This window comes from Siniperca chuatsi, linkage group LG15, assembly GCF_020085105.1.
Source record: "Siniperca chuatsi isolate FFG_IHB_CAS linkage group LG15, ASM2008510v1, whole genome shotgun sequence".
In the NCBI taxonomy this organism is placed as follows: Eukaryota; Metazoa; Chordata; class Actinopteri; order Centrarchiformes; family Sinipercidae; genus Siniperca; species Siniperca chuatsi.
The window spans coordinates 13,539,239-13,561,956 of record NC_058056.1 but is presented as its reverse complement, the minus strand read 5'-3'; the positions used below and the strand labels follow the sequence as shown (position 1 = coordinate 13,561,956).

Genomic DNA, 22,718 nt, shown 5'->3' with positions numbered 1-22,718 from the left:
TGTCATTTTCTGATCACACAATGATTTCTAGTTTATTCAGACATTCAAGCTTTGAAGACGGTTCTTTAGGTGTCACTTTTTATTTCAATTAGTCAAGCATGATTTCATAAAATCATCACATGGCAGACATTTTCTTATATAAACAACTGGACATAGTGTGCCTTATCAGGCTGGTTATTCAGTTATGGTTATAGACTTTCAGAGGAATCATCAAGTTAATGAAATGGTACCATTAGCAGATGTGTGTAGTGACCGGTGTTTCTTCAGTTGTATTGTCCTGCTAGAGTGTTGTAGAGATTTTTGACATTTTCGCACCTTGAATAGCTATTTACTGCTAAAGCATAACAGAGAAAAAAGGCATTGTCTGCTGTAGGGAAACTTCTGTATACTAGCACTGCACATAGATGTCTGTTGTTGTTCCACATATGCCTTAAGAAGTGTAAACCTTAAAAATGATCACATGCAACATGTACGCTAATGTATCAAGTTGCAGTTTGTTTATTTGAAAGATATTACATAGATGAATTGTCCAGTTATTGTGATTACTACTTGAGAGGTTTCATGTCTTGCTTGGCTCCATCTCACATATCCAGTTAAATAGATGGTCGTGGCAGTTTCCATTATACCACGTCTTGATACCAGCAAAGTAATAAAAAGCAGCACAGTTCCCCCTCAGAGGTCCATCATGGTCAGGCATCCCATTTCTCCAGTACCTTGGATAAACCAAAATCATTCAGAGAAGAAAAAAGGTTCCACTATATTTGTTAGTCATGATGATGTTGTCACAAAACTATAGAAATAAATATTAACAGTGTTAAGTGTTAACAGTCTGTGAAATGCTTACATTGTTTCCACCTCAGTCACATTGTTAACCCAGACCCATGTTCCCTTTATCACCACATCAGTGAGGCCGATCCAAAATCCGTTCGCCCACCACACACTGCTGCCGCTCTGCTTTGGAAAGTTGTCACTCATGAGTTGCTGTAAGAAAGCCGACAGGAGTAGATACCTTTCAAATTTCAAGTTTCTAGTCATGTACTGTTTTTGCACTGTATGATCAAATAGACATTAAAGGCCGTGAAAATCTTTTTTTCTCATTTAGCTTCTTACTCTGAGAAATGGGGTGGACATGAAGACAACATTTTCTCCCTCAAGTTAGAACAGTTTTCCCACAAGATATTTACATATATAAGATATATACAAGAAAAAGGTGATGTCACAGTACTTCCATGCTCCAATCAGGATGTAGTAATATTTGAATCAAATTGCGAAGAGAGTTGTGGGGTTGTTTTCTTATGTTGACAGGCGAAAGTCAATTAAACGTGATCAAAACACACCCATACAGGCCTACAGAATCAGATAAGTCGGGTTTTTAAATGTTAAACCCTTAATAAATTCAAAGAATTCAAGGATTTTAATAAGGATGTTATTTTTCCTTAATTTAATCTTTGATTGTTGCTTATTTTTTAGTGTGCATATTTAAACATAGAATAACATTTTTTGGTCACTTGGTTACAGCAGAAACAAGTGAACACGATATTGACATTATCACCTTTAAGTTGATAGTGAACTCATTAGCAAACAGTTGCTTAGTTGCACATCCAGCAGTTATTGAGCAACATTATCGTTCATTTGGAGTCATGTTTCTGGCCACCTGGTGAATGTAAGTCCAACATTCACACTCTGTTTTTGGTCTCCACCAACTCTTGAGGGAAATGTGGGTTTTTACAGCCTTTTCACTGAAAACAGCTGCCTGCTACAGCCGAAAACGGCGCCATGAGAGCAGTGAAGGTGAACCAAAACAGTGAAGTTGCGGCCAGACAGCTAAACAATGAGCTGAAACTCTACAAAGTGCCATAAAGCCGAGGGGAGCTGCCAATTCGTGTGATAATTCTGTGTAGGTTCATTACTAAGAGCGACCCCTTTCACATTGTTTTATCAATCAAAGTGTATTTGTCACATGTAGTCATATAAGGTACAATACAGTGACAGTGTAATCCCGCCAGTTCCTTCCAATTGTGCATTAAAAAGAGTTTAAATAGAATAGGAATAGTCAAGTCTTAGGCCTCATTTAGGATTCTAGTGGTCTGAGGGTCAAAGCTCTTCCCTCTCAGTGCTGGCCTGGTGTACCCGGTACCTTCCTCCCGACCGCAGCAGGGAGAAAAGGCTGTTATCCAGCTGGTTGGGATCCTTAATGATGCTCCTAGACTTATTCCTGCAGCGCCTGGTGTAAATATCCCGTAGGCAGGGCAGTGCACAGCCTATTGTGTGTTCAGCTGAACAAACCACTCTTTTCAGGGGCTTTAAAGGAATATTCAAAAGGAATATTTGTGTTGCAGTCAGTTCTGCTTGTCCTCAACAGTTCACTTGTGGTTGATTTTAAGCTCCATTGAGGTTTTTGGTTAAAGTGGCAGGTGCTTCACAGATGTAGTAAGGACATATCTTTTGTTTGTTTTCTGAACACTGCATTAGTAATCAAATTAATTAATTTTATTTAATATGTTTTCACCTAAGATACATATATAACAAAACATCATGATGATAATTTCCTCCCATATAGCCTACTATACTTGCTAGAACAATTTTTAGAACCTTCCTTTCGTTCGTTTTTTGACCCACCTGCTCCTCCAAGTTATTAATCACAAGAAGGTCGGCCCCTTGACTAATACAGTCTGCTCTGCTATCCAGCCAGTTCTTTTTAGAGTTGGACACATGGCGCGAAGAAAAATAATAGCAGGATGATTTAAGAAGAATCCATCTTGGTAGGCATCTGCCACAGCTTTCCTCTGTTGCAAAAGGAGATTGGAAAAAGTCAAACATTTTTTGTCATGGGAATTCTGTAAAAATTCCTACAATACATAAATAAATACATTTTACAGCACGTATTCCCTTGGGGGAGAAGGTTTGACCATTTTAACCATGATATGTAGGCTACCAGACCACCAAAGACAGGTTTGAAGTCTGCCTTACCTAAGGTAGTTTTATTAGACTGCAGATTTGTCTTCTCTGTATGTAGTGTCTCGATCTGTCTCTGAAGGCTGTCAGTGAGGGTCTTCTGCTGCTTTATTTGCAGCTTTAGTTGCACATGGCTGGCACGCTCTTTTGCTATTGCTGCCTGGGCCTCCAATTTAGTTCTGATGATATCACTGTGGTTGCGGAGATAGTTCATCTCAATGATGAGGGGTGTAGCAGCTGAATTAGGAACCTGAACGTAATCGCCTTGGGCACCTGAGGCATAAAAACTTGTAATAACAAAGAGTCTCAGTGGGTGAGATGCACACTCCTATAAAATAAACTGCTGTAAAATGAGTTAAATGTAGTACATACCTCTACAGTATATTAACATACAAGATATTCATACTTGAGAAAAGAAATTAAGAATACAGTTAATTTCTACAATTGGGAATACAATCTTGCACATCCATATTTTGATTTGCTGTAATGTCAATTCATCTGTCTGTTTTAGAAGAGCAATTGTACATGAGATCAGCTGTTTTCATACTTACAGTAAATCCCAAGGACAACAGCAGCTATCAGCAGGACAGCATTCAGCAGGCCCAGACTGAGTACAACCAGTCGGTGATGTGGAAACGCAGATCCACGTCCCTCTGAAAACAGACCTTGATAATGTTCCTCTGAGTTAAAATCTTAATAGTATATTTCATCTTAAGTTAGACCCTCAAAATAAAATGAATAGCATTATCATGGTGACTTTTTACCTTGTAATAGGTTACAGAATAATTGCTAAAATCGTCACATATGAGTTTTAAAACCATAAAATATATTTAAAGATTATATTTAACAATGGTCTACATACATGTCAAATCTAAGTCACTGAATTAACTAAAGTTACACTCCGTTCGAAAGAGAAAAGACAAAAGAGCACAATGGTAGTGTAAAATAAGTAGGACATGGGTCAGAAATTGCAGAAGATTTGATTTTAAAGTTAGTTGTACCTTGTCCAAATGTTTGATGGTGAGGGCCCAAATACCCATCTGTGTTGAAATCTTGAGAAATCTTTTGTTCAAATGACATTTTCTCCCCAGGTTCTGACTGTGAGTTCTCCATTATGCTGGTGCAAGTAGTGCCCATTGATTTGTTTGTCTCTTGTCTGCTTATACCAGTGATAAAGCTTGTGTGTGTGTGTGTGTGTGTGTGTGTGTGTGTGTGTGTGTGTGTGTGTGTGTGTGTGTGTGTGTCTGTGCTTTGACCCTGGTCTGGATGCTAAGGCCTTTGTGTGTATGTGTATTCTAGTTGGTAAAATAGCAGTCATAGGGATGCTTGTATAGCTTAACCTATGATTCAAATAATGTTTTAGTAAGTATGGAATAATACCACTGTAAATGTCAGCAGAACTGTCATACAGCTTAATTTTTACATTCAGATGGTTTTATATATATATATATATATATATATATATATATATATATATATATATATATATACAGTTGATACTGTTGACACTGTGTATAAGCCCATATGCAGATTACTGCATCACTGGACATTAACATTTCTCCATTCTGTCCAAAATAATGTTATATTAGCACATTCACTTACAAATAAACCTCTGATTTTTTTAATTTCTCAGATTTATGGAGATGCTGAGTCATAATTACTAAATACAGAATTCAAACGGCGCAGATTTTCTTTCCTACTGTGATTGTGATACTTCCCTATTATTCTGTATTGCTGTGCTGATGTTTTACAACTGGCCATGAAATACACGTTCTTGCAGAGAAGACTGATACCACTCCCTTGTCTGTATAGTAAGTTCTATGACCAGCAGCTGGTTAGCTTACCTTAGCATAAAGACTTGGGGGAAACAGCTACCCTTGCTCCGTCTGGTGGTAAAAATAAAATAAAAAGCCTCTACCAGCACCTCTAATGCTAATACTAATTAACATGTCATATCTTGTTTTAAATGCCATATTAAGAAATAGTCCAGCACATAACCCCATGACATGTTACACCTCAGTTTTTGTGTGGATTCAAACAACTGAGATATAACTAGTGGTCTAACGATATGGGTTTTTCAATGTCTGATGCCCATATTTAAAGAGCAGGGCAGCTGATGGCCGATATATAATGCAGATATCAAAACAAAGAAAAGTCATGTAGAATTCCATTATTCCATGTACATTACAATCTAATATACTGTACATAGTTAGCCAGTAATTTGTTGTTAGATGGAATTTTTATTAATTAATTAAATAGAAAAACACATTGGGTTATGCTGTAGATTTCAAAACATGACTGGTATTTAAGGGAGAGCGGGTACAGTATGTCAGAAGCAACATCATTCAACTGCATTATGCTATACATTATAACAATATAATGTTACGATTAGTCAAGCCGGGGAAACAGGATATGTCAGGGAACAGGATCCAAACGCAGACTAGCAGGCAGAGCTGGTGCAGATCAATATTTATTAACCAAACAGGCAAAACAACTCTCAGCACGTAAACAGTCCAAAACAGAAACACAACAGTGAACAGGCAAAATCCAAATTCCACAGACAGACAGGCAAGGTACAAGGGAACCAATACACCAGGACACTTGACAGAGGTACGACAACAATCTGACACAGAACAAACAAAGAACAGAGACTAAATACACTCAGGTAGGGGAGACAATGAGACACAGGTGGAATCAACTGACACAGGTGAAAACAATGAAAGCAATCAAAGCCAGGAAGCAAGACTACCAGACACAAGAGGGAGGAATAATATGACAAAATAAAACAGGAAATAACAAGACAAAAACACCAAACCATGACAAATATATATTTAACACTAACCAGTAAAGGTTTTAGATTAGATTTGTTGTCATTTAGGAAATGTGTTAACATTTAGAAAAGACGATGGTGACTGAGGAAATTTAGGCAAATGTTTAAAGCAGGATGCATGAGAGCTACAGTACAGGGCTCGAAACTAACTTTTTCACCACCTTCCCAAAACTCACAAGGGGGAGCACTAACTTCGTTCCACAGCAGCCACACTGACAAGGCTGCCTGCAGATGTGTCTGCAGATATTTTTTGTTTATCGGCCTAGTGAGCACAGGGATCGGCCGATGCAGATTATCTCAAAATGGCAGATAATCGGCCCAATTAATCGGTCTATCACAAGCTATAATGTGTTAATTAGAGAGCTTTAGATGTGCGGAAAGATGGATTTTATTTCCATCGGATGCAGACAGGCTAGCTGTTAAGCTAGGCTGAGCTAACTTGATGCTGGCAATAAGAGTTGCAAAATGGGAGGAGCAGCTGGTTGTCATACTTTTCCTGTAATGCTTACAAGGTTTTTTTTTAGACCTTAAGATACTGACTGAACTAACCATCTCTACTGTCCTCACATCAATGCCACTTTCTAATAAGTCATACTTGAACATGGGTTTATGTTTTAATTAATGGTTGGCCAATGAATCATTTATTAATTCTTTACAGATCAGTAATAAGCCGTTTGTCTACTTAATTACATAATTTGCTTGGTCTTTCAATTATTAACTTACCCTCACAACTGCAGACTTGATGGCCCATTAATAACGTTCAAACCCTTTTTTTAATTACAAATTTATAACACATTCATAAATGATTTATTAACTATTAATAAGGCTGTTAGGTATAACTCACATAGACTTTATTAAGTATAGAAAGCGGTACCAACAGATCGTATGTCGGGAGAGTTACAGAAAGCAAATACCATGGCATTTGGCTAGATCAGAAATTCATCTTTATTGCATTGCAGTGTTAGCCATCAGGCATCAGTACAGCAGGCATCAAAATGCTGAAAGGTTGGTACAGTAGTCAGACGTGGAAAATCACGAATATTCTGGCACCATCTTGGTCAACAACAACAATTCTAGTACGTAAGGGTATTGTGTTAGCAATATGCACCATAAATCTAGCAGGGACTTTCCTGTTATTTGCAAGTTAACGTTTGGGTACTGACCTTGTTGGTAACACTTTATATCCCCCTGTTTACCATTTATAAGCAGTAAATGAACATCAAATAAATGGTTTATAACACACTATAATGCTGTTATAAGCAGATATACAGTAAGTGTTTATTAATGTATTTGTCCACAACCATAACTCACACATAGGTGAACGCTGGTGTATATATAGATGATGAATGACAGTATAGTAAAACACAGTGGTAATAATACAGTATAACATACTTTGTGTCTTCATAGGACAAGTTATCACTTAATACTGTACTTTATCAATGTAGTGTACTGTACATTAATATAGTGTATAAACACTTAAAAAATGTTCTTATACCTGCGTACAACTACATTATAGTGTGTTATAAACCATTTATTAAATATTTATTTACTGCTTAGATGCTAAGTAGGGGGACTAGGAGGTAAAGTCTTACCAGTTTATTCAATTGTGCTTACAGAGATTTGTGTAATAGTAACATGCACATAATCAAAGTACTGATTTGGTAAAGAATCAGGCTGAAGATTCTGTCCTTCATTACAGAAAATTTCAGAAGACGTCTAAAAGTCTCTAAGGTGGAGTCAACTCTTTATGCAAACAGTTAAGCTTGAAAGCAAATGCAGTAAACATACACTGTTAACTCATAGTTGGTGCTTTTTCACAAATCCATTTCATTGCGTTTGCACATCCAACATCATTCCAAGCCTTGAAGAAGTTTTCTCTGGGATACACCGCTGCACAGTCCTCATTGTTGACATCATTTGGTTCTCCATCGTTCCAGTACCTGGAGCAAATGATAGGTTACTTTTCAGAGATACAGTACTTGCTTTCTCTGTCCACATTATGCATCTTTTTTTGTCCAATCAAATAATTTATTCTATTAGACAAGAGTTGTAAATAAGGCTGCCACATTTAAATCAGTGATTACAATAATCCTTCAGAGAGCCCCTAGTTGAATTGCAGGTTTCTCAGATGAAGTTTCAAATGGCCTATTTTATTAAATTCTCTTTATAATTATCCACAGACAAAAACATTATAAAGCTTAGGTTAAAAAGTAAATAGTCTCATACAGGTCTTGATGCACACCAATTCAGAGTGTGTGAGAAAGATTGATGACTGCATTTTCCGAACTTCCAGGCCACCAATTGTGTCTGTTCATGTCACATTTGTATGAAAAACAACACGAAGACACTTGCTTGTGATCGGTAATCCATTATAGTGCACAGCAAGTTACATTATTGCTTGGCAATGCAGTTGAGAGCGCAGACTGTTTAGCAAACTCTTTGTGGTCAGGGAAAATTCACACAACCCCTTCTTACACCATCTGATCATGCAGTAGGATAATATCATTTGTAGGAGTTTGCTTGTAAAAATGAAAATTGAGATCTTGGAAACCTTCACTGCACGACGTCTGACTGGATGTACCAGAAACTGACCCAGCAGCGGGACATTGTGCTGAGAATTTCCTACAAATACAAAAACATGTAACATATTTAACTCTTACCCCTCAACCAGTGTTGTTCCATCCAGCCATTTCCAAGTCCCTTCCTCGTGAACATCTCTCAGTCCAATCCAGAAGCCCGCAAGGGATTTTGAGGGGTCTTTCTTATGTATCAAGAGATTTACAGTTGAGTTCTAACAAACAAGAAATATAAACAAAATTTTAAAAACAACTTTCTTGAACAGGCTTGCAAAAAAATATGAATTGGATGTTGATTACCTACCTCTTTGTCTTTGGTGTCTATGACTGCAAGGTCACCGCCATACATCTGGCAGAAGTTTCTGGCTTTTTGCCATGATTTTATTCCAGCATTGTCAGAGAAAGAGAAGTAGTAACACAATGAGTTCATCAAAATCCATCCTGGTGGACAGTGTCTGCAGCCATCATCTGTTGCCCCCCCAAAAAAATATCAGTGAATAACACGAATATATTCAAACTATAAAAACACATCATTATGCTTTTAATATATTTATGATATACAACAGTAAAACAGGCCTCACTAATCATTGGTAAGTGGGATCTCAGTGCTGCAATGTCCTTATTCATTTTAACAAATTGCCCTTGATAGTCTGTGCTTCTTTTTGTCTGGTGTTCAAGCTCCCAGTTGGTTTGTGTTTGACGACTCAGCTCACTGTCCAGTTGCTTCTTGTAACCTGTCATGTTTTTGATTGCAGCCTTGTAAGTATCCTGGAGTTTGGTCAACTCATTGCCGATGCGTTCTGTATCATCAAGTGTGAGGTGGGTATCTTTGAGTTGGTTGTCTATAAGTGTTGAGGACAAACAGTGTTACTATAGCAAAGTATTCTCTTTCTTTATTACCCCCTTTCTCTCTCATTTTCCCCTCTAAAGTAATCTCCTTCCCACCCAGAATACTTTCAGACAACATTTATAACTGACACATATTTATATCTAACCCACCCTTATAGGATCCCTGTCCTGATCTAAATGTCAAGCTCCCATATGTGAACAAAACCACAAGAAAAACAAAATCAAGGCAGAGATTATTAACATCAGTGACCCCTCATAATCACTTTGTAGTCTATCCCAGAACTACCGCCCTACCACTGAGATAATCCAGTGACAGACTTGCCAGCCCCTCAGCCAAATATTATCATTAAGTAGGGGAAAAAACTATTGAACTGAAAAAGCTTCTGGACAATTTACAGGATAAATAATTTACCAGTATACCTACCCTAGGCTTAAAGGTCTAACATGAGCACACATATAGTGTATTCTGCCTTAATTGTCTACTATTCCTGTACACCATTTCATCAAAGGTAGAGCTGAAATGATTAGATTATTAATCTACGAGTTGATTGGCAGAAAACTACTCAGCAATTATGTTGATAAAAAAAGCAAAAATGACAAATATTCCCTGGTTCCGGCTTCTCCGTGTGAAGATTTGCTAATTTCCCCCTGTTTTATAACATTATAAAATGAATATCAATAAGGGTCTTGGACTGTTGGTTGGACAGAACAGGTGATCTGAAGCTGTTGGGTTGGGCTACAGGTACAATGATTAGTCAATGATGTGATTAATCGATTAGGCCATCGAAAGAAGATTAATCGTTTAAGTCAATTTTTAGGCAAAAATGCCCAAAATGTTATGGTTTCTGAATCTTAAATTGTGAGAATTTGCTACTTACATTCCAGTTAATTGCATATATTTGGGTTTTGGACTACCAGTAGGACAAAACAAGACATTTGATGACGTCACTTTGGGCTCTAGGAAATTGCGATGGACATTTTTCACAATTTTCTGATGATACTTACAAGCGATTAATCGATGTATCGAGAAAAAAATTCAGCAGGTTATTTAATGAAAATAATCCTTAGCTGCAGCCCTAATCAATAAATCCAATGAACACTGTACACAATTACTTTGACTTACAGTGGACCCCCAGGCTGATATCAACTATTAGTAGAACAGCAGCGAGTAGCGCCAGGCTCACTGCAGCCAGTCTGCAATGTCTCCAAGGGGTCATTCTGGACGTAGATACTAGAGAGATAGAGATAATAAATCAATATCATAAAGCAGGAAACTGCATGAAACTGTGCTAACAATACACTTTTAACAAGACATTTTAATGTTGATGTCATCACCAGTAGTTGACCTTTATAAATGCTTTATTATAACATTATAGGCTTCATTTATGATGAAAAAAATCCTATTAGAGCCATGCAAACCATTCACTCAGCACTAAGTCATGTTTTTCATTTGTCATATATTTCAACGTATTTTATCAGCACTATTTTAGAGCCTGATACCACTGTTAAAGAATCAAAATGAATTAGAAACCTGTTTAAGCATATTGACAACTTTTAACTTACTATACCTTGTTGCCTGTCTTGGTTAGAGTAGGGGTAAGGATACTCCTCATCCTGCAAGTCCTCCTGACAAATCAGTGTGTTAAGTCCGCCATCAGAATTACAACCTGAGATTTCTCTCCTCTCCATTCTGACTGTTGGCTGAAATCAGTCATATGCGAGCACATGCAAGAGATGATCATCAACAATTCATGATAATCCAGTTCCAGTTAAAACCGTGAGAAAAGAGAAGTGAAATTCTTTTTATTAATATCTAAGATGTGTCATTTACTTTCCTCAACTGGTTCCATGTGTGCAGGATATGATTATACTTCTTCTTATGAAATAATGCAAGGCAAACACCCTAGTAGATGCCTAGTTCCCTGTCTTTGTTGATGTTTTCTTGAGTCAGGCCACTGACTATGGCTGGATTACCAAGTCCCCAAAAACCCCACTTTCACTGTGTCATTTGGTTTGTGGTAGTTTGATTAACATTAATTTTGTTTGGAACTATCACAATATGCTCTACAAAAACACAAGATCTACTGAAATGATGAGGGCCTTAAGGTGGGTCCTGCTTTCTTACCTAATCTTGAGGCTCTGTGTTGTAGAGCGTCCCTGTGTCAAAAACTAGTTTTTTTAGACCTTCGTTATTTCAGCCGATACTGTGCTTACATGATGACATGACACTCCTAAATTAATTTGTGTTTAACAAATTTAACACATAGCAAACCTTGGACTACAGTACATAATTTCGCAGTTTAAACAGGGTGACATTAACATGCTCTATAACAATGTTTTAAATTCTAGGTCTGAATGGTAAAATCCTTAAAAGGGGGTTATGATTTATAAACTGATTTATGTGTTTCAAGTTGACTGAAAAACAAATCTGCTCAAGAAGTTCTCATGCCATTGAGTTATAAAGCTTTGACATGTTTTATTTATCAATCCTACATGATAATTTCTAGAATCTGATTTATGATCAGCATTTTGTACAACATCATATCTGGTCTTATTAAATCTTTTAAGCACAACATTTACTACTGTACATATTTTAAAGCAAATATGGCAATAAGTGAAAAACACATTTCTTGAACAAAAATAACTTGTATTTGGTCAAAGAATACTGTACAACTTCACACAGAGCCTGAATGAGCTGTTTGCCTCTACTTGTCCTAAACTTGTCAAATGGGTGTAACAAGGAGTTCATCAAAGTGAGTGTGAACATAGTAAATTTGGTTTTCCCACTTGATCTGCGTCTGTGTGTGTGTGTGTGTGTGTGTGTGTGTGTGTGTGGATTTTACGAGATTTCTTCTGTACTGTTAGTATGTGCTTCTTAGAAGAAAAGTGTGAACATTTAAAATGTATTATAATTAACTGTCAATAATAGCATACTGAGTACTACTATATACTACTGTACTTTATTTTGCATAATGAGTACTTGAAATACAGTTTGAAAAAGGCCCAGAAACATACAGTAACACAAATCTTAAAGGTATTTCATTCAAGTCAGTTCCAAACATATGGATGTGTTTTCTGTTAGAGAAGTACTTCAGGCATCTATGTTGATGGCATTTCACATATCCAGTGTATCAGAAACGAGTCGCACCCTCCATCGTATCGGGTCTTCCAGGGATTAGTGGAGGCGTAAACTGCCACCCCACAATTCTCAACCCCTTGGTTGTTTGGTTCTCCATCCATCCAGTATCTGAGAAAAATCATAATCATTTAAAAAAAAATACTGTTAGTAATAATGTTGTTCATCAAATGAATGTGGAAAAGTGACAAAAATCAATAATATTTCAAAATTAATACAACACTAAAAGTAAAATTCTGCAGCCCTCACCTTTGTTCTACCTCGGTGACATTATTAATCCATATCCATGTCCCCTCTGTCTCTATGTCAGTGAGCCCAATCCAGAATCCGTTCTCCCACCACTTAGAACTGGTTTTCATATTTTTGATGCTGTCACTCACAAATTTCTGTGTAAGCAAACAAAAGAGTTGACATTTTCAAAGGGTCCAATTGTAAAATTCAGATGTGTGAATATTTATTTCAGTTTCATTTTTAGATGAAAGCAGACTCGGTTTGTCAGTTAGTCAGTCCAGTGTGTTAGTATGATGACATTTAGTTCAAAACACTGCTGTGCCTATGTACAACCTCACAGAGCTGCTAGCATGGCTGTAGACTCTTAATCTTGTTGACATTTTCTTTACACTCTCTCGCGTTTGTTTTCAGCCCACCTGCTCCTCCTGGTTATCGATCACAATCAGGTCGGCTCCACGACTAATACAGTCTGCTCTGCTATCTGGCCAGTTCTTTTTGACAGTACGGGACTCGATGTAAGAAAAGAAATAGCAGGATGAGTTGAGGAGAAGCCATTTGGAGAGACATCTGCCACAAGTTCCCTCTAGGAGAAATGAAAGATTTCTTGTCACTTAAAACAGTAATTATATATATATATAATATATATATAATATATAATATATATATAATAGTATTTACTATATTACAACTTTGTCTCACCCAAAGCCGATATGTTGGACTGCAGATTTGTCTTCTCTGCTTGCAGTGCCTCAATCTGTCTCTGATAATTGTCATTGATGGTCCTCTGCTGCTCAATTTTCACCCTTAGCTGTGCATGGTTTTTGACCGCTCTCTCTAACGCGTTCTTGGCCTCCTCTTCGGCTTCGATCACATCGCTGTGGTTGCCACGGAGATAGTTCAGCTCACTGATGAGCTGTGTTGCAGCTGAGTGGGAAACCTGGAGGGAACCCTCTTTGACTTTGCCACCTGAAGAGGTGAAAACACATTGTCACAAAGAGAACTGTGTCAAAACTGTGCGCAGTGAGTATTGTAATTCATAACTTTTACAAAACAGAGATTAAAAAGTTGAGTGTGTGTTTGCACAGTTTTATTAAGAAGTATGTGAAAATTCCTATTTTCATTAGGAGAAAAATTTACAAATGGGAATGGGAAAGTTTAAATTTAAAAGATGTGATTTCTCCATTGTAAAACTGCACAGGAGTTGCTCGCTAAAAAGAGACAAATCATTAAAAACCATACAAATAATACTTAATATGTACATACATATGAACATTTTAACAAATGTTTCCATATAATTATCTTGTTCTGCATTGAATGTACCTTAAAACATTTTCTAAAGCATGTTGAAATATATTTATAAGATCTTGCAGACTTTTCTTTGAGTGAAAAAGTGTCTATTCAGCTATCTGATAAAATAAAATTCCACATAAGAGGGAAATGAAACTTTTTTGTCAAAGGTCATACTCACAGTTAATCCCAATAACAACAGCAGCTATCAGCAGAACAGCGTTCAACAGTCCCAGACACAGTATAACCAGTCGGTTAGATCCATCTCCACCTGTGAATATTGTAATTGTATGAGATTAAATAGAAGTATATAGGTGATGACTATGATGAAGATGACTTTAAAGCTACACTCATTGAGGCTTGGTTGTAAGGCTGTGCCTAATAGGCCTAAATTATCTTCAGCAATGCTCGTCATTCAATAAAATTTGAATAATAACAACATTAAATTAAAATCACAGGTCCTTTGATGAGATAAAGACTGAAAAAGAAAGCAGTGAGGGAAAAGTGGAGAGGAAGTAAGAAATGTGTCAGACACTGCAGAAGATTTTAAAGTCATACCTCGTCCAAATATTTCATAGCTAGAGCGAAAATGTCCACCAGTGTTGAAAAAAACTTGATCAAACTTTGGTATAAATGATATTTTTTTCCCGTCATTTGATCTTCTTTGTGGATTTTCCATTGCAGCGCTGCAGCTCTGCCCACTGATCTGTTTGCCTCCTTTTATATCTGCGAGGAGAATGAGTGTGTGTGTGTGTGTGTGAAAGTGAATCCACCCCTAAATAAATGTTCATCAGTCGGTGATGTTCAGTTCATTCCAGATGTTTGCTTCAGACAATTAAGTGTTGTATGGAGAACAAATGGGGAACGATGGGTTGCATTATTGGAAGGTTTCGTATGTGTGTGTGTGTGTGTGTGTGTGTGTGTGTGTGCATGTATCCTACTTCTTCAAAACTGTGAGGATGTGTTGCACTGATGTGGTGTTGTAATAGCTCAGTATACGTTTTTTCCAATTCGCACATAGATGTTTTATTCATAAACCTAACAAGAACAACCCTCTACAGCCATGCTAGCAGCTACAGCATGTGAGGTTTTACTAAGGCTAAGAACTTTGAGCTAAAGGTTAATGTCAGCATGCTAACATGCTAAGCGCTCAATGACAATGCTAACATGCTGATGTTTCACAGATAATCTTTACTATGATCATCTTAGTTTAATGTGTTAGCATGCTAACATCTGCACAAAGTTCAGCTGCTGATGGGAATGTTTGTAGTTTTGCAGGTATTTGGTCATAAACTGAAGTACAGGACACAATGACCAATTTGACCTGATGGTGGTGCTAGATGACAAGTCAGGGATCATGAAAGTTATTATAAATCACCCTGATCGGGACATAATTGTGTGTATAAAATTTCATGGCATCCATCCAATAGTTGTTGCGATATTTCAGTCTGGACCAAAGAGATGGACCAACCGTGTGTTGCTATACCACATATACATAAAGTGTGAACCTTAAAAGAATGGCTTTAATATGGATGATTGTCAATAATGTGGTACTGAGCTGGACTTTATTCTGTAAAACTCTGCACATGTTGGACTGTTGGAACACAGTTAAAGTAATTGGAGGTGAAAAATGTCCAGAAACATGAGACCAGTCTTAAAGGTGTTTTATGCTTTTTTTAAAAAAAAGAGTTACAAACATATGCTTGTATTTTCTGCTTGAGCAGTACTTCCTGCTTCTAGCTAGATGTCATTTCACATATCCAATGTCTCTCTCTCTGGTGACAACTGGCATCGAAACGGGTCTTCCAGGGATTATTGGGGCTATAAACTGCAATCCCACAGTCTTCTCCCAGTTGTCCGATGTTGTTTGGTTCTCCATCCATCCAGTACCTTTGGAAAATCAAATCATTCAAAAAAGCAACCAATAATAATCCATAATTACTACAGCGTTAAGAGTATAATACTGCAGCTCTCACCTTTGTTCCACCTCTGTGACATTATTAATCCAGACCCACGTCCCCTCTGTCTCTGAGTCTGTGAGACCAATCCAGAATCCGCTCTCCCAGACGTTACGGCCACTTTTCATATTTTCAATGCTGTCACTCACAAATCTCTGTGAAAGCACACAAAGAAATTGCCATTTTTAAAGGGCTTAAATGTAAAATTCAAATCTATAAATATTTATTTCAACATTATCATTGACATTTTCTTTACACTCTCTCGCGTTTGTTTTCAGCCCACCTGCTCCTCCTGGTTATCGATCACAATCAGGTCGGCTCCACGACTAATACAGTCTGCTCTGCTATCTGGCCAGTTCTTTTTGACAGTACGGGACTCGATGTAAGAAAAGAAATAGCAGGATGAGTTGAGGAGAAGCCATTTGGAGAGACATCTGCCACAAGTTCCCTCTAGGAGAAATGAAAGATTTCTTGTCACTTAAAACAGTAATTATAATATTATATATAATATATATATAATATATAATATATATATAATAGTATTTACTATATTACAACTTTGTCTCACCCAAAGCCGATATGTTGGACTGCAGATTTGTCTTCTCTGCTTGCAGTGCCTCAATCTGTCTCTGATAATTGTCATTGATGGTCCTCTGCTGCTCAATTTTCACCCTTAGCTGTGCATGGTTTTTGACCGCTCTCTCTAACGCGTTCTTGGCCTCCTCTTCGGCTTCGATCACATCGCTGTGGTTGCCACGGAGATAGTTCAGCTCACTGATGAGCTGTGTTGCAGCTGAGTGGGAAACCTGGAGGGAACCCTCTTTGACTTTGCCACCTGAAGAGGTGAAAACACATTGTCACAAAGAGAACTGTGTCAAAACTGTGCGCAGTGAGTATTGTAATTCATAACTTTTTACAAAACAGAGATTAAAAAGTTGAGTGTGTGTTTGCACAGTTTTATTAAGAAGTATGTGAAAATTCCTATTTTCATTAGGAGAAAAATTTACAAATGGGAATGGGAAAGTTTAAATTTAAAAGATGTGATTTCTCCATTGTAAAACTGCACAGGAGTTGCTCGCTAAAAAGAGACAAATCATTAAAAACCATACAAATAATACTTAATATGTACATACATATGAACATTTTAACAAATGTTTCCATATAATTATCTTGTTCTGCATTGAATGTGTCATAGTTAGCCACTATGCCCCCTGATCCTTTTGTACTCTTTTGTATCTGCCCTCCCTTGTGTTTCTTGGCTGTCCCCTGTCTGTTGTTGTCTATGTTAGTGTGTGTCTGTGTTCTGGCTGGCTCCACGATCTCCCGGCTGCGGTTGATTACCGGCACACTCTTCTCCATCATCATCCATTACAACAGTTTATCTACTGGGCTCATCTACACTTCCAGCGCCAGATCGTCTTCATACTCATGTATGCACCACGCGAAACGGCCTCCGCAAGTAAGGAACTGTTTATGTGATTAATACTTACCTTGATGGTAACGTTATCAATCTCTGTCACAGATCTTCGCCTCGACGGTAATCTCCGCTCCAGTCTGTTCCCGGATCCCCGCAACTCCTACTCCACGCCAGCGGTCACGCTGCTCCTGTTCCCCGACTCCCGGACCCATCGCCAGCTCAGCCCAACCTGCCGCCTCACCAGCCAGCCCAAAACCAGTCCCGTCGCCTCCGCTCAAAGTGCTGCCACTCGGTCTCCATCCCGGTCTCGCCAAGTCCACAGAATCAGCACGAACAACGCCAATCTCCTTGACTAAAACAACAATAAAACTGTTCGAGTCCTTATCTGCTCTGTCTGTGTGTTCTGCTTTTGGGTCCCCAGTTTGGCCTCCCGACAGAACGATCTGGCCAACATGGACCCAGCGGACGCAAACCCGGAAGGAGACCCATTCCACCAGGCAATAACAAGCCAAGGGATTCTTCTGGGACGGCACGAACAGATAATTCAGGCTCTAGCCAACAGCAATCAGGCCATGGTGACTCAACTTACGCAGCTGACGCAGCAGGTATCCCAACTCACCACCCAACTTTCCTCAACGGTTCTGTTGGCGTCACCTCCCACTCCCGCGGATCCTCCGAGGGCCACTCCCCCCCGGGAATCCCACGCCTCGGATCCTGTCCCGTTCTCCGGTGACGTCACGAATTGTAGGGGATTCCTGCTGCAATGCTCACTGGTGTTCAGTCAACGTCCAGTTACTTTCGCCTCCGACCAATCCAAGGTGAACTATATAGTGGGTTTACTCCGGGACAGAGCGTTAGCATGGGCGGAGGCAACTCATGCTCGGCAACCCCTCTCATCTTTGTCATACGTTGACTTCCTGGAGAGGATGAGAAGGGTCTTTGACCATCCTGTGGACGGTGGAAATGCGGGTAATCGATTGCTGCGGATCCGGCAGAGGGACCGCAGTGTAGCAGACTACGCCGTGGAGTTCCACACCCTCGCTGCTGACTCTGGTTGGAATGAGGAGGCGCTTATCAGCGCATTCATCGCTGGCCTTAACGACAACCTTAAGGACGAGCTAGCCGCCCGTGAAGAACCCTCTGAACTGGATGCATTGGTGACCTTGTGCATTCGTATGGATAATCGCATGCGCGAGCGGTTCCGGGAGCGCGCCAACCATTCTCGCCCCCTTCCTGCTCACCATGTGGCTACAACCGTTCACCCCCGTACCAGAGTGTCCAATCCGTCTTCGGCTATTGCAAACTCGCCAACCACAACCGAACCAGAGGGGGAACCTATGCAAGTAGGCCGGACCCACTTGACGCCTGAGGAGCGCCGTCGCAGACTCGCTGCAGGAGAGTGCCTATACTGCGGCGTGAGAGGCCACTTCCGGGATAGATGCCCCCGGAGGCCAAAAGAGTAGGCTCACCGGTCGCAGTGGGGGTTCAGGTGAGCCACAACGACCCCCTTAATCCAGGTTCACCCAGATTACAGGTCCCGGCTACCCTTTACTTCCGGGGTGGGTCTATTCCTCTGCTGGCCCTGATAGATTCTGGTGCCAAGGGCAACTTCTTGGACACAGGGTTGGCTCGACAGACGGGTCTCCTCACGGAACCACTGGAGAATCCACGCAACGCTGAGGCACTAGATGGCAAGGTTCTGGCTCGCGTCACTCATCGTACCACCCAGGTGTCCCTGGTACTCTCTGGGAACCACCGCGAGCGGATCAAGTTTCAACTCATCTCCTCTCCCATCACACCACTGGTCCTGGGCTTCCCCTGGCTGCAGCATCATAATCCCCACATTGACTGGGCCAAGGGAAGAATAGCGGGTTGGAGCTCCTTTTGTCTTGCCACATGCTTACAATCTGCTCGATCACCACCAGAGAACAGCTCCACCTTGTCTAAGGTGGATCCTCCGGACCTGTCTATAATTCCCCCCGAGTACCACGACCTTAGCGAGGTCTTCAGCAAAGATATGGCGACATCCCTACCACCACATCGACCATATGATTGCGCTATTGATCTCCTTCCCGGAGCCCCACTGCCAGCGACCCGTCTGTACAACCTGTCGCGACCAGAGAGGGAGGCTATGGAGAATTACATCGGGGAGTCGCTTCATGCCGGTCTGATCCGGGCATCCTCCTCACCGCTGGGGAGGGTTTCTTCTTTGTGAAGAAAAAAGATGGGTCGCTTCGCCCCTGCATTGATTACAGAGGATTAAACCAAATAACCATCAAGAATAAATACCCGCTGCCACTAATCAACTCCGCATTTGAACCACTCCAGGGAGCTAAAGTATTCACCAAGCTAGACCTCCGGAATGCCTACCATCTGGTGTGTATCAGAGAAGGGGGCGAGTGGAAGACGGCATTCAACACCCCTCTGGGCCACTTCGAGTACTTAGTAATGCCATTTGGACTCACGAACGACCCAGCCGTCTTTCAGGCCCTGGTGAATGATGTGCTACGGGATTTCCTCAATCACTTTGTCTTCGTCTACCTGGACGATATACTTATCTTCTCCCCGGACCAATCCAGCCACGTCCTCCATGTCCGGCAAGTATTACAAAGGCTCCTGGAGAACCGACTATTCGTCAAGGGGGAGAAATGCGAGTTCCACGCCCGATCAGTAAGTTTCCTGGGGTATATCCTGGAGAGCGGTCAGATGAGGACTGATCCCGCTAAGATGCAAGCGGTGGCAGAATGGCCTAGACCCACCACCCGCAAACAGCTACAGCGTTTTTTGGGATTCGCAAACTTTTATCGGCGGTTCATTCGAAATTATAGCCGGGTGGCAGCGCCATTGACTAGTCTCACCTCCCCCAAGAGCCCTTTCTCCTGGACCCCGGAAGCTGAGGCGGCCTGGGCCCAGTTAAAGGACCTTTTCACATCGACTCCCATCCTCATCCAACCCGACCCCTCACGACAATTCATTGTGGAGGTTTCGCAACGCTCCCCCACGGACCGTGCGCCTTCTTTTCGCGACGACTCTCTCCGGCTGAACGAAATTACGACATCGGAAATAGAGAGCTCCTCGCGGTCAAGCTAGCCCTAGAGGAGTGGCGGCACTGGTTGGAGGGAGCGGAGCAACCGTTTATTGTATGGACCGATCATAAAAACCTGGAGTATATTCAGACAGCTAAAAGGTTAAACTCCCGTCAAGCGCGCTGGGCCCTGTTCTTTGGTCGCTTCAAGTTTACCTTAACTTATCGTCCTGGGTCCAAGAACACCAAGCCAGACACTCTCTCCCGGCAACATTACACCTTGGACAGCTCCCCCGAATCAGATACCATTCTCTCGTCTAGCTGCGTAGTAGCTGCTGTCACGTGGGAGATTGAGTACATTGTGAGAGCGGCCCAACGTGATCAGTCCGACCCAGGGAACGGCCCTCCAAATCGACTGCTCGTCCCGGACTCAGTCCGTTCCCAGGTGCTACAGTGGGGACACAACTCGCGCTTCGCCTGCCATCCCGGAGCGACCCGTACTCTTTCACTTTTAAAGAGGTATTTTTGGTGGACTAATATGGAGGCCGACACCCGGGCCTTTGTCGCTGCGTGTTGCACCTGCGCCCGAGGCAAGACTTCACATAAACCACCAGCAGGCCTACTTCAACCTCTCCCCATCCCCGGTCGGCCGTGGTCACACATTGCCCTAGATTTCGTCACTGGTCTTCCCTGTTCACACGGCTATACCGCCATCCTCACCATTGTGGATCATTTTTCGAAGGCAGTCCACTTCATAGCTTTAACCAAACTTCCCTCAGCCCGAGAGACGGCTGACCTCGTAGTCCAACATGTCTTCCGCCTTCATGGCATACCCCTAGATATAGTTTCTGACCGGGGACCCCAGTTCATTTCCCAGGTGTGGAAGGCCTTCTGCCAGGCGCTGGGGGCAACAGCCAGTCTTTCCTCAGGGTTCCATCCCCAGTCTAATGGTCAAACTGAGAGGGCTAACCAGGACCTCGAGGCTGCCTTGCGCTGCGTGGTAGCCGCAAACCCGTCTACCTGCAGCTCCCACCTCGCCTGGATTGAATATGCCCATAATTCATTAACCTGCTCTGCTTCTGGTCTCTCTCCTTTCGAGGCATCTTTAGCTTACCTGCCCCCCCTCTTCCCATCCCAGGAGAGGGAGCTAGCGGTTCCATCTGTTCACCACCATCTTCGCCGCTGCCACAAGGTATGGCGAGAGACCCGAGCAGCACTGTGTCGGTCATCAGAACGGAATCGGCTGATCGCAGATCGACGTAGGACTTCTGCACCTGCTTATGAACCAGGTCAGAAAGTGTGGTTATCCTCCAGAAACATTCCATTACATACCGAATCCCAAAAATTATCCCCCCGCTACATTGGACCGTTCATGATTGAACGTATCATTAGCCCCACTGCCGTAAGACTCCGTTTACCTCAATCTATGAGGGTTCACCCGACCTTTCATGTCTCACAAATCAAGCCTGTAGCTGTCAGTAACCTTTTCTTTGAGTGAAAAAGTGTCTATTCAGCTATCTGATAAAATAAAAGTCCACATAAGAGGGAAATGAAACTTTTTTTGTCAAAGGTCATACTCACAGTTAATCCCAATAACAACAGCAGCTATCAGAAGAAAAGCGTTCAACAGTCCCAGACACAGTATAACCAGTCGGTTAGATCCATCTCCACCTGTGAATATTGTAATTGTATGAGATTAAATAGAAGTATATAGGTGATGACTATGATGAATATGACTTTAAAGCTACACTCATTGAGGCTTGGTTGTAAGGCTGTGCCTAATAGGCCTAAATTATCTTCAGCAATGCTCGTCATTCAATAAAATTTGAATAATAACAACATTAAATTAAAATCACAGGTCCTTTGATGAGATAAAGACTGAAAAAGAAAGCAGTGAGGGAAAAGTGGAGAGGAAGTAAGAAATGTGTCAGACACTGCAGAAGATTTTAAAGTCATACCTCGTCCAAATATTTCATAGCTAGAGCGAAAATGTCCACCAGTGTTGAAAAAAACTTGATCAAACTTTGGTATAAATGATATTTTCTTCCCGTCATTTGATCTTCTTTGTGGATTTTCCATTGCAGTGCTGCAGCTCTGCCCACTGATCTGTTTGCCTCCTTTTATATCTGAGAGGAGAATGAGTGTGTGTGTGTGTGTGAAAGTGAATCCACCCCTAAATAAATGTTCATCAGTCGGTGATGTTCAGTTCATTCCAGATGTTTGCTTCAGACAATTAAGTGTTGTATGGAGAACAAATGGGGAACGATGGGTTGCATTATTGGAAGGTTTCGTATGTGTGTGTGTGTGTGTGTGTGTGTGTGTGCATGTATCCTACTTCTTCAAAACTGTGAGGATGTGTTGCACTGATGTGGTGTTGTAATAGCTCAGTATACGTTTTTTTCAATTCGCACATAGATGTTTTATTCATAAACCTAACAAGAACAACCCTCTACA

General features: G+C 40.9%; 4 protein-coding genes across 7 annotated transcripts; all 4 read right to left on the bottom strand.

Annotated features, from left to right (window-relative positions):
* Positions 1-64: 64 nt before the first annotated feature.
* Positions 65-4,118, bottom strand: LOC122861963 (C-type lectin domain family 4 member M-like). 2 transcript variants are annotated; one of them, XM_044167088.1, is made up of 6 exons: positions 3,957-4,118; positions 3,507-3,620; positions 2,971-3,228; positions 2,620-2,786; positions 845-981; positions 65-713 (listed from the first exon to the last, which is right to left on the bottom strand). In XM_044167088.1, exons 1-6 carry the CDS (start codon positions 4,090-4,092, stop codon positions 560-562), a joined length of 966 nt encoding a protein of 321 aa, XP_044023023.1. In that variant the 5' UTR covers positions 4,093-4,118; the 3' UTR covers positions 65-559. The 2 variants fall into 2 exon arrangements, with proteins under 2 accessions (XP_044023023.1, XP_044023024.1); XM_044167089.1 differs by having other exon boundaries at positions 3,507-3,608; positions 3,957-4,114.
* A 2,594-nt stretch (positions 4,119-6,712) lies between these two features.
* Positions 6,713-10,978, bottom strand: LOC122862114 (perlucin-like protein). Of its 2 annotated transcripts, XM_044167369.1 has the most exons (6): positions 10,779-10,975; positions 10,334-10,441; positions 8,943-9,203; positions 8,666-8,829; positions 8,446-8,576; positions 6,713-7,725 (listed from the first exon to the last, which is right to left on the bottom strand). In XM_044167369.1, exons 1-6 carry the CDS (start codon positions 10,897-10,899, stop codon positions 7,578-7,580), a joined length of 933 nt encoding a protein of 310 aa, XP_044023304.1. In that variant the 5' UTR covers positions 10,900-10,975; the 3' UTR covers positions 6,713-7,577. The 2 variants fall into 2 exon arrangements, with proteins under 2 accessions (XP_044023304.1, XP_044023305.1); XM_044167370.1 differs by lacking the exon at positions 8,943-9,203 and having other exon boundaries at positions 10,779-10,978.
* Positions 10,979-11,661: 683 nt separating this feature from the next.
* Positions 11,662-14,709, bottom strand: LOC122862309 (C-type lectin domain family 4 member M-like). The gene is made up of 6 exons (XM_044167717.1): positions 14,423-14,709; positions 14,046-14,135; positions 13,277-13,543; positions 12,994-13,160; positions 12,596-12,732; positions 11,662-12,457 (listed from the first exon to the last, which is right to left on the bottom strand). Exons 1-6 carry the CDS (start codon positions 14,541-14,543, stop codon positions 12,310-12,312), a joined length of 930 nt encoding a protein of 309 aa, XP_044023652.1. The 5' UTR covers positions 14,544-14,709; the 3' UTR covers positions 11,662-12,309.
* Positions 14,710-15,511: 802 nt separating this feature from the next.
* LOC122862303 (CD209 antigen-like) lies at positions 15,512-22,472 on the bottom strand. Of its 2 annotated transcripts, XM_044167706.1 has the most exons (6): positions 22,223-22,472; positions 21,846-21,935; positions 16,391-16,657; positions 16,106-16,272; positions 15,841-15,977; positions 15,512-15,754 (listed from the first exon to the last, which is right to left on the bottom strand). In XM_044167706.1, exons 1-6 carry the CDS (start codon positions 22,341-22,343, stop codon positions 15,601-15,603), a joined length of 936 nt encoding a protein of 311 aa, XP_044023641.1. In that variant the 5' UTR covers positions 22,344-22,472; the 3' UTR covers positions 15,512-15,600. The 2 variants fall into 2 exon arrangements, with proteins under 2 accessions (XP_044023641.1, XP_044023642.1); XM_044167707.1 differs by lacking the exons at positions 21,846-21,935; positions 22,223-22,472 and adding an exon at positions 21,379-21,604.
* Between the last annotated feature and the right edge of the window lie 246 nt (positions 22,473-22,718).